Consider the following 12,222-nt stretch of genomic DNA (forward strand, 5'->3'; position numbering starts at 1 on the left):
TGAGCCGGAATACTAAAACACCCACCTAAATGTCTTTCTGTTTGATTTAAGCTGCCTACCTGGGCATTAAAGTCACCCGCTACGACTACTATGTCTGAGCGCTTAGCTTTCTGAAGAAGCTCAGAGAGCTTTCTGTAAAAGTCATCTTTCACTTCGTCACGGCTGCAGTCAGTGGGAGCGTAGGCAGAAACGACGAAAAGGCAACGACGTGTGTCCCTATCCTTCCGAGTTCTTACGGAGCCATTTAGCCGGACAGCACACAGGCGACTGTTAACGGGGATCCATTCTAGTAGTGCCTGTTCTGCCCTTGTACTGAGTGCTATGCCTACACCTGCAAGTCCACGAGAACTAGCCAACGGGTCGCCAGATACACGGAGGGTGTATTTCGTTGGCTGTCCATTTTGGCGAGGTGAGGTCAAGTGAGTGACCACACTAGGATCCTGTATGCGTGTTTCGGAGACACAGCATACATCAATGGTACGAGATTCTAGGGTTTTAGCTAAGGAGGCCTGTTGACCGATTTGGCATAGGGTACGTACGTTGAAAGCTCCAATGTGTAGTTTGGAGCGAGGTTTTAGTAGACCTGGGACAGTGTTTCGCGCACTAGAATCGTTGGCCATGGTGACACTTGAGAAAGAAACCGAAAGAGGAAGTTTAGTGTTGAAAGTTAAGGTAGAAGGAATAGTAGGAATTGAAGGAGATTAATTATGAATACAGTGGTCTTAAGTGCTGTTAGAGGTATGAGGGCAGTTATCACTTCCCGGTTGCCCACACCGTGGAAGGATTCTTCTAGGGGTACCTGAAAAGGAAATTGGGTTAGAAGTGGTCTTAATGACCTGAGAGCGTGACCGCAGTGCCCAAGGGACAACTGCTTGAGGTCGGTCACACACGACCTTTTTCTGGGTAGTTTTTGTGTTAGCTCCGTACTTGTTGGGACCTTACCGCCGGAGACGGATATCCGTGGGATAAGGCGAGGTGTGCATTTTTAGGGTCGACCTTTTCTAACCCCACCCCTCCTTGTGGGAAGGCAGCATCGCTGTCATGCTGGTTGTCTGAAGGAAACACCTTACTGCTGTCACACCTCTGTACAGTCAGCAGTACGACTTCGCCTTCGGACCTTGGGCTTGCTGCTTTTAGTCTCACCGCTCTTTAAACGACCTGCCTGGCATGGTAGGACCTTGAGGGACGATTGTTCCAGCCAGTATAGCTCGATTGATTCATCACGATAGGCAAGCCCGACCACCACGTCAAGGTAGCAGCAACGGTCGGGTCTTAGTCATTAAACCAAGTACATTGAAATGCGGATGAAAACTTTACGGCTCTAAAAATGACATGATAGTCTAGGTTAATATATGTGGTTAGATTTGAAATAATATAAAGTTTATTGAGTCTGACTTTAATATGACGTCAAACAAATGACCACAATAAATTTTTACTAACCCCTTCAGAATCACTTTCATCCGTTACGTATTCTAACGACTGGTTTACTTGCCATGCACACTTACGACGAAATTCCAATCTCGCTTTGCACTTTCTGTACCAACATTGGATTATCACAGCAGCTTGAAAAGCTAAAATAATAAGTTATAGTGCACTTTCTAACTCATTGACATAGATTATCAATCCTAGGATTCTAAACTAGCAAGTGCAAAAATGTTGGATACTACACTATATTGATAACTAAGAAATACTAAGTATATGCTCGAATTTCTGACCTATGATCTTACTAGGGACAAGTTAAATGCTTAACAAACCCTACTTCGTCAAAATAACTTTGATAAAAGTTAGTATCAAATGTTGGTGAACAGTAAGCCAACTACTTCAGTAGCCAAAAGTCAATTACTTCATTTAATTGTGAGTCTACAGCTTTCACTGACAATACTCAAGATTTAATGCTGCAAATATAAGTTTCATCGAAATCTAATACCTGACGTTGGAAATCCACAATCTGAACACTCAAAATGGAAACCAAATGATAAATGAGAAGGTAAATTTTAGTCACATCTACACGTAGTTGCTAGTATACACAACAGGTAGGGCGATAGCTTAGGTTAGAACCCGATTTCACTCATTCCGGTCCGGTGGGCTGGGTAGAATCATCAGTTCTCCCAAAAAAAGTGGCTCAATGTTAAGAACAGCAACTTGCACTCAAGAAATAAGTTAAACTAAGACATATGATGAACCGAGTATCTAGAGTTATCTTTTGCCGAACATTACCACCTATAAGTGTTCGAAATAGAGATTGGAGTGAATTGAAAAGCATTTATTTAACTTGTAATACATATATGGTCTAAAATGGCCTAAGGTGAACTACAGTGGATTAGATCATTGTATTTTGTCAACCTTTCACAGTTGTCAGTTATAGTGTACAGTGAGTTTTTTTGATGTCTTACTTCGATGATTTTTTTTCTCACAAAACCTACGATTCAAACAGAAATAACCGGTGAAGAACTAGAAATGTGATAGGTTTAATTGTTATCGACTGTAAATCGTAATTCTCAGGCAAATGGCAGGTAAGTTTCAGATTTACAAAAAGCGAGTAACGTATAAATCCACATTAGGAATTAACACTAGAATCGACTGAAACGCCCGGTAACTTAGCTGTTTCATGTAAGATTTTCGAATCAAAAGCCACTTCTGAATGCAACTACGTTTGGATACCTTGTAGCATGTGCGTAACTGAAATATATAAATTGAAGAGACAAGTGTTTAAAACAACTTGCATCATAACGTTTATGTGATCCATTATCTAGTTCAGATGTTCCACAAAATCTTGTAGCTCAACTGAGTAATACTAAAAATCACATTACTTTAAATTGATCCACTATTACACTAAGATCTGTATAGCTTACCACAGCATATATATATAATGCAAACGAAATGGGATATTATGAAACAATTTCGGGTTATCGTGTGAGGTGAATTTTCTAGCGTATATACGTTGCTCAAAAAATGCTGGACGATATTAGTTACTTTAAAAACAATCAGTCCCATTTAAAAATTTTGATAGTGTGATGAGATAGAATTGATTCGAATATTTCAAATAGTTGACTCTGCTTTCATGAATAAATCTCTTGAGAAATAAGTGTGTGACCATACTGTTCCAAATGTGTTGTGCAAACTCCATCTCATCACATAATCGAAACATATTAGATACATGTTGTGAGCGTGCCCTTACGAAACAGTGATATCTTGCATTACATACGTGCAGAATTGCTAATTAAATATGACAAGCACTTACATAAATTTTGGTCAGCATTAACAATCTTTCCTTTCCTTCCAAACATCATAAAAAATTAACAGTTCATAGTCCCATAACATGTGTTATGTGGTTGCACTTTTTAGACTCCTAGTATTAGGCAAGCTAACTAATATAACTAAATTCGAAGTGTTTTGTCGGTGAGCTGTAAAATAAAAAACAGTCAGATAACAAAGACAACAACGTATAAAAATTGTGCTTGTTACAATATAACTACTACGGTGTGGGTGAATGACTAGCAAGATATCAAAGCAAAACGTCTTTTCTTTTATCACATGTCGATAAGGTATATTTGCAAGTGACGCTTCATATAGATCTACAACACAAACAATACACTATGAGTGCAAATGGTACAGATATCTATATAAATACCGACACTTCTATACACTGCATGTAAGCGATTACGTCTAGATATAATCATAAATAGATAGTCCTTTTCGGTAAATCACAGACAAATTTTATTTTGTCCCACAAGGTTTACAGTAAATATGATAGTACATACGACATCCATATGTTTTAACCGAGTTCCAAGATGTTCAACTTCCTGCCTCTCTAAAATAGTTCATATGTGGTGCATCCAGACCCACTTATTGAACTAATTTGTATCACTACACATTATGGCACATTTTTCAGTAGGAAACAAGTTGAAAGGGTGTCTAGTGAAAGATATCGAAAAGCTAGCAGTGTCCTTAGATTAAGAACAAGCAGCCGATGTTTTCTTGATGACAGATTTATCCTCTAAATACGATTGTTATTACGTGGGATTACAGGAGACAAGCGGAAAATGCCCTATGATAACAATCTAAGTTTACATTTTAGACACCGACGCTTATAAAGGATGTATGGGGGTAACTAGATTACAAACTTGGGACTATGGAGAGTTTGGTCCCATATTTAGTTTTAATCCGACCCATGTTCAATGAATATAATCCCAACTTTCGTGATCTAATTCATCCGTAGTTAACAACTCAAATGATCTCTCAAGCACCTGAGATCTGACTTTATGGATTATTTGAACAGTCAATATGAGGATATTACATAAATACAGTACTCAACACAGACATGTCGAATTCACACAAGCGTATACCCACTACAGAATGCAAGCAAGTGATTTAGATTTGTGATGTTCGGATATAATGAGTACTTTGCATATTGTTATGCGCCCAATTTGAAGTATAATACTGAATTGCTTCTGACTTTAGTAGTGGCCTAGCCGTGATTGTAAGACTGTTCTAGGAAGCCCTAGTTTTTGAACTCATGTCTACTACTGTTACTTACCACCGTTAGTCTATTCATAAGTACTGTGCCCATTTGTGCGATTAGTCATATATCTTCATCTGCATAATATATGCTTGTTTATCTGCTTACCAACCTTGCTTTGACATTTTCCTGGTCTGCACAACTTGAGATACTTCAACTACTCAACACTTCATACACATCCCCCTCATACATTACATTTCACACCAGTCCAACTCAAATTAAACCTGTGGAATACAATCTTGGCCTATCACAATTTGGCTACCAGTGCTTGACACTGTGACGTGAAATTACCTTCCTATACAGTTACTTATAATTCTAGTGCCAGCCCAATTGCCCTATTTGGGGGTTTTCCCCAAAGTTTGGAGAAATATTAGTGTTTTCGCGCTATCTCCCCAAAAGTTCCGATAGCGGCTTCCCCAAAATAAGAAGATTGATAGTGTAATTGGCATTCGAACACCATTCCAATTAGATTCTATGTACAATTAGCGTACGGAATAATCCGTATATTAATCCATAATACTAATTTGCTTTATAAAGCTACTTGATGTATATTTGAATAATATATTATTCAAATATACATCAAGTAGTATGACTATTTAAATGTTTAGTCAATCTGTTTATTTTAAGTCACCCAGAATGATAATACGAATGCAACAATAACCGAGAAAATAGTCACATACATCATTAATAAACAAAACCTTACTATTGAACAGCCACGAACTAGTGATTTCAAAACTCCCTCCTACTTACTTAATATGTATTATCAGTACAAATAGATTCAGGTTCGTCATTTGAGCGGAGAGCAGAGATTTAAGCAAGAAATCTCCTAGTCTGTTTCTCCTTGTACTTATTCTACCCTTGGATATGTCAAGCGAAGCCGTAAACGCATACTTCAGAAATGTTTTTAATTTTGACTATAACCTTGTTGTGTTTTTAGTTGTTCTGGCCTAGCTAGGAATGAAAGAAAGGGCATATTCCTGGTGTCTAATGTAAGGAAGCGGGAAGAGATCCAATTCACAAAGCCACTCGTCATAAACTTCAGCACATCTAGGGTTGAATGAGTAGTGATCCTCTTATCCTGGAGCACGTAATTTGATTAACACTTTAGACTATGAATTAAGCCCTATACACAGTCTCCGAACTTTAATCTTACTATTGCATCTAGCCTATATTCATTTGATTTTGCGTAGGTCGGTCGACAGCAGTCTTTGTTATCCCGGCCCTGCCTAAATGATTTCACCTTTAGGATCGATTAACCATCCTGATCTCTTTAGGTTATTCTGTATTCTCACATATTCATCCTCTTCGATTATTAACTTGACGCCTTTTGAGTCCTTACTTACTCCCTCGCATGTGTAAATTCCACAACTTGTATTCTCCAAATTGCTTATTTCAACATATAAACATGATTCATACTCAATACCTCTGACATGCGAGTTTTTCGATCTCCTTATTCACCCTCTTATCAATAGCTTGTGCCTTACATGGATACAAAGAATATCCGGACAACAAATATAGTTGGTATCTGGCTCTTATTTTTTAATCTTTATTGAAATGATTATTAGATAGATAACCTAAATTATATAGGATCTATTTCTCCATGGTCCCCAAATGCCCTGGTACATGAGAGGATGGAAAGAACCTCCTCTCCCCCTCGAAATCCTTTCATATGGCTACATGTACGTAGCCACTGTCAGGGCAGTCCTGCTCATTGCCGTCTCGTGGTGGGAGTATTGCTTGCAAATTTGAAAGAAAACGCTTAAACCGGGTTGATGGGTAGAGAAAGTACACCTGGAATTGTTAGAAAACTTTGATCACAGGTCAGTCGTGCACATGGGCTGCAGGATCCTGAGAGTACAAATGGCTCAAGAACCTATCCTTGATATCCGGTTACCATGAAACCGCACCTTCTAATGTTGCCTCAGTCCCAGGTGGACTAGGCCTCCAGGTCGAAGAATTGGGGAGTGACTTCTTGGAGCCTGGGTAGTACCCTACGACACACACAAACCAAGTGATGATCAGAACCGAAAAAAGTACTCTTGCTTGTATTTGTACTATCACAAATTGTATCTAAAGTTATTTGGTGACATTTGTTTACATTTTATGTTGCATAATTCCTCTATTCTATTGGTTACATATTTCGTATATTCCTTTCCGACTCATACAGAAGGTTGTCCATGGTCAGGAACCTGTTCTGTCTGGACGTTCTCAAGTCACTGATTGGTTGAAAGTCGAATGCTACCACCTAATCAGCCTTTCTGAAATCATGTATACCGTTCAACCTGACTTCCTTCAGCGTTCGCACACCAATGCAAATCGAACTACAGATAGGATTGGACATATCGAAACAAGTCTCAAAATCTATATCTTTTGTCCATCCGAGACCTGTATTCAAGACTCTTGTAAATTGCTACATATTATCTCGCCATTTGCTGCATCGAAAAGCTTGCTCCAGGTGCCTTTATCGGGAGGACCCCTTGGCATCATCGTCTGATTACCCTAGGGTTGCAGCCTCACTAAGCACCAGAGCTCAGGTAGGTCTAATCCCCAATAAAAGTCAACTGTGAGCTCTTGGATTAGAGAGCTTTATCAAAGTGAAAGGAAGTAGGTAAGAGAAATGATGAGTTTTCTCCATCTAGTACTGCACTCTGCCAGACTGCAACTTGATGCGATCTACGTCTATTTCAACCACCAGTTAGGTGTTCGCCCACGGAAAGTGTGATTGACAGATATCGCAGTATCAGAATTTCATATTCGCGCCGCTTATTACTTGTAATTGAAAAACAAGGAACCACTTCAATTCAACGACGAGAAGTAAGAGCACCAAGACTGGTACAAGTGAAGATTTGTTAATCCCAGGACACGACGACCCTAACCGAAAATACACTCAGAAAATATTGACTGAAAACCCATTTTGATTGTTAATTAGGATGGAATCATATATATAAAAAACACTCGGAGTTATAAGAAATCACATGCTGCGTTTTATGTTGAGCGCAATTCATGTTAATTTGAGACAAGAATATGGTGTCTTGGACAAACATCACACCCAAACAAATTGATGTTCTATTGAATAAAATTTCACACTGGAAAGCAAAACAAATACTACAATGAGTAATTATCACAATGAATGAAAACGTAAGTATGTTGACGAGAATCTTTATGAGTACAAGAATTTTATTTTTGTTTCCATTCACGTCTTCTCGCCTGCCCTTTTTTCAGTGAAATACGTTGGAATAACCTTCCTTGAAGATTCTATTCGAAAGGTTGTTCTTTATCTTACTCGCTGGGGTCCAGGTCCGTCACGTGGTCGTGTTGAAGCTTCTAGTTGGATTTTTCAGCTTCATTTGAAAAAAAGCCTACTTAACCTTCAAACTTCTATTCTCTGCTCATTCGTTCAATGCTCATGACTCAAAAGTCGTTCATAAAGTTAACATTTGCGACGTATTAGTACTATGCAAGCAATCCAGCATTAACTTGTAGTGACCGGCCAGTCTCGATAAGAACACGATTGGAATAATAGAAACAATTATTATTATTGTAACCAATTGTACCAGAGATTGTTTTACTGTATTTGTTTAACTGTATCCGTTTCACTTCTTGTTCCTTATACCGCCTGGTTTGGTTCGAGCTTGCTCACGCACTGCTTGTTCGCTTGTACTCTTTGGCACGTCTCGGTATTATTTCGATACCACGAGATCGCCAATAAATATACTTGATCTGGACTAGTAAAGCCTTCTGGTTTACGGGCTATCAAGGGAACCAAGTCATATTTGTACGCGTAATCGAATAGTAGTGGTGATCATAGTCCGTCCACGACTCGACATCCACTACAACTGGTGAGCCGTATTTGGAACACGCACAACAACTGGTGAGCCGTTGTTGGAACACGCAATACAGCTGGTAACCCAATCCATCGAGCACAAGTCAAACTTGGCCAATTCTCCAAACCAGATCAATCCGGTGAGTCTATTTATCTATCCACATCTGTTGCATATATTCGTATTGATTTTTTTTCAATATATAATATTTTGGCAACTTAATATGGTAGATAACGATAAGAATAACATAAATATGATAGACTCCGAGATACAGGTTATCAGTTTCCGACCGGTTCCTTTCATCCCCCATGATCCAGAAGTCTGGTTCGCGGCACTGGAATCTCAATTTGAGATCCGCCGCATAACCAATCAAAGGCAGAAGTACGCCTACGCTTTGGAATCATTGCCCGGGGATCACCTAACCGCTGTCCGCGAGGTTGTCCTCAATCCCAACGTTCCAAACGTTTATGACCGTCTTAAGGATGCCATCCTTCGACATTTCCTCCCATCAAGAGAGGAAAGATTGAGGACACTTTTAGCACGTCACCCTATGGGTGATGCTAAGCCGAGCCACCACCTCACGCGCCTGCAATCCCTTGCAGGAAACATGACAGTTGACTCTGAGATAGTCAAAGAGTTGTGGTTCGAAGCCTTACCAGTCAGTATCCAGCCAACCCTTACGGCTCTGCTCGAGGACACCCCGCTCAACAAGGTGGCCCTCATAGCAGATAAGATTCTGGCACGAGTTAACACCAAAGGCGACCATTTGGTTGCTAGTTTTTCCCGTTCTAACGTTGATCTCGATGCTAGACGACCTCCGGCTCATGGGGATAGGGACAGATGTATCCATACTCGTCTCAGTTTCCGAGATCGCTCAAAAGTGCCAGCCCCCTACGCCCCCCGACCCAGGTCACAATCTCGAAAAGCCGTAACGACTCGCCCCAAGCGGGCATCTTCCAAGCCACGCCAGAAGGCGGTTTCGGAAGCGAGTCCAGGTTGGTGCTGGTTTCACCGTGCTTTCGGAGCCGGTGCCCGTCATTGTCGAGCTCCCTGCTCATACAAGGCGGGAAACTCCTCAGCCGGCGAGTAAATGCGGCCGTACTCGCCGGCACTTCACCTCAGGTTGGCCGTTTATTTTACGTGCACGATTATCGCACCAACGCTAGGTACCTTGTGGATACGGGTGCCCAAGTTTCTGTCGTACCTATCGGTAACAGTAAGTCTCAAGCCACTATGCTTCGACTACGCGCTGCGAATGGCTCAGTCATTCCCACCTATGGTACACGACAACTTACGGTCAACCTGAGCAACCGACGACAGTATCTGTGGACGTTCATCATTGCCGATGTTCCCACAGCTATACTCGGTATCGATTTCCTACAGCACTATGAATTGCTAGTCGATTCACGTAGGCTGCAGCTAATTGATACTTCGTCGAACAGCAACTTTATGGGCTCTAAAGCCCACACAAACGCGTACCGAATCACAGGTGTATTTCATTCGCGTGACGATTTATTCCACGTTTTATTTCAGAAATTCCCCAAATTAACTAAACCTTTCGAGGAAACTCCATTGGTGACCAATCGTGTGGTACACCACATAGTCACCCGCGGACCACCAGTCACGGCAAGACCTCGCCGACTGGCACCGGACAAATTAGCTTTCGCTAAACGTGAGTTCGACAATTTACTAGCTACTGGTATTATTCGTCCTTCTCACAGTCCTTGGGCCTCACCTCTCCACATGGTTCGAAAAAAGGATGGGGTTAGTTGGAGACCATGCGGAGACTACCGAGCGTTAAACACAGCTACACGTTTCGATAGCTATCCCATCCCCCACATACATGACATCACGGCATCACTCAAGGGCACGACAATTTTTTCCAAGATCGATCTGATACGAGCATATCATCAGATCCCAGTCGCTCTTGAAGATATAGAGAAAACTGCCATCACGACTCCTTTCGGTTTATTTGAGTTCCTACGAATGCCATTTGGATTACGGAATGCTGCTCAAACTTTCCAAAGGTTTATCGATAGCATTGTACGAGACCTAGATTTTGTTCACGTCTATATTGATGACCTGCTAATCGCATCATCAAACGTAGATGAACATTATCAACACCTGACGCTACTATTCCTGCGCCTTTCGGATAATGGAATAATAGTCAACTCCGACAAGTGTGAACTCGGGAAGAAGGAAATAAAATTCTTAGGTTATGTTATTAAGCATGAGGGTATTCTACCTTGTGAGGATAAAGTACGTACTATAATGGAGTACACTGTACCGTCCACACTCAAGGAACTGAAGGCATTTCTCGGTTTGGTCAACTTCTACCGACGCTTCATTTCGCACGCAGCAGAACAGTTACGACCGTTAACCGATTTACTTCGCGGTAATCCACGCAAACTGGAATGGAACGACGCCGCACGTACTGCATTTTCAGATATCAAAACGGCCCTAGCTCAAGCCACACTTCTCGTGCATCCTGACCCATCAGCCACGCTTAGTATAGCGGTTGATGCATCGGATTTCGCCATAGGAGCCGTTATGCAACAGAATATCTCCGGTAGTTGGCAGCCCCTCGAATTTTTCTCACGACGCCTCACTCCCACGGAGACGAGATATAGCGCTTTTGGTCGCGAACTGCTAGCAGCCTACTGCGCCATCAAACATTTCCGGCACGCTGTAGAAGGTCGTAAGTTCATCTTATTCACCGACCATAAGCCCTTAACGTATGCTCTGCATACCAAGTCTGACCGCTACTCACCACGAGAGTGCAGACATTTGGATTATATCTCCCAGTTCACGACAGACCTTCGTCACGTCAAAGGCGAGTCGAACTGTGTTGCTGATGCTTTATCACGTATCCAACTGAATGCAGTTACTTTGCCAGTGCTCGATCTACCTGCTATGGCCGCCGCCCAAGCAAACGATACTTCATGCACGGAAGCACAACAGTCTACGTCCCTTCAATGCCGGGAAGTACCCCTAGCTACTAGCTCTGGTACTATCCTATGCGATACTTCCACGGGCCTCCCTCGGCCCATCGTACCCTCCGCTTATCGCCGTCTCGTCTTTGATGCCCTTCATGGTCTATCTCATCCTGGTATCGCAGCCACCCTACGCCTCATAGCTGCACGATACGTCTGGCCGTCAATGAATAAAGATGTCCGTATGTGGGTAAAACAATGTTTACAATGTCAACGATCAAAAGTGCACAGGCACGTAGCTGCCCCTATTGGCACTTTCGCTACGCCTGATGCTCGCTTCGATCACGTTCACATAGACATTGTAGGACCATTACCACCATCGCACGGGTATGATCACATACTCACATGCATTGATCGTTTCACAAGATGGCCCGAAGCTATTCCCATCACGTCTATTACGGCGGAGACAGTTGCTCACCGCTTCGTAGAACGATGGATAGCTATGTACGGTTGTCCCTCGACTGTCACGACTGACCGAGGACAACAATTTGAGTCCGCATTATTCTCCTCACTAACACGGCTGCTTGGTACGGAACGCATACGCACTACCGCCTACCATCCAGCATCAAACGGTTTAGTTGAACGGTTTCATCGCCAACTTAAAAGTGCTCTTCGAGCACACGAAAACAACAATTGGTACGAAACCCTTCCGCTCGTCCTCCTGGGAATCAGAACGAGTCTAAAGGCAGAGACTATACCATATTATATTGATTAATTAGGTGGAATGTGGTGATAGAAGACGATAACTACAGCAACACCATATAATCTTTGTTATTTCTACATTCAACTGAGGTCAACTGACAGAGATTCCAAATCACACTATCAGATAATGTACTCTATTGTTGTTTATTGAGTAAGGTGTAGATGATTAGTGGAATTCAAATCGGAA

General features: G+C 41.7%; 1 protein-coding gene across 1 annotated transcript; it reads left to right on the top strand.

The window, feature by feature from the left end:
• Positions 1-8,563: 8,563 nt before the first annotated feature.
• Smp_192890 (hypothetical protein) lies at positions 8,564-9,518 on the top strand (the record flags this gene model as incomplete). Its single annotated transcript, XM_018794482.1, has 1 exon — positions 8,564-9,518. One exon carries the CDS (start codon positions 8,564-8,566, stop codon positions 9,428-9,430), a length of 867 nt encoding a protein of 288 aa, XP_018648891.1. The 3' UTR covers positions 9,431-9,518.
• Positions 9,519-12,222: the final 2,704 nt, after the last annotated feature.

Source organism: Schistosoma mansoni, chromosome 1 (genome assembly GCF_000237925.1).
Source record: "Schistosoma mansoni strain Puerto Rico chromosome 1, complete genome".
Lineage (NCBI taxonomy): Eukaryota > Metazoa > Platyhelminthes > Trematoda > Strigeidida > Schistosomatidae > Schistosoma > Schistosoma mansoni.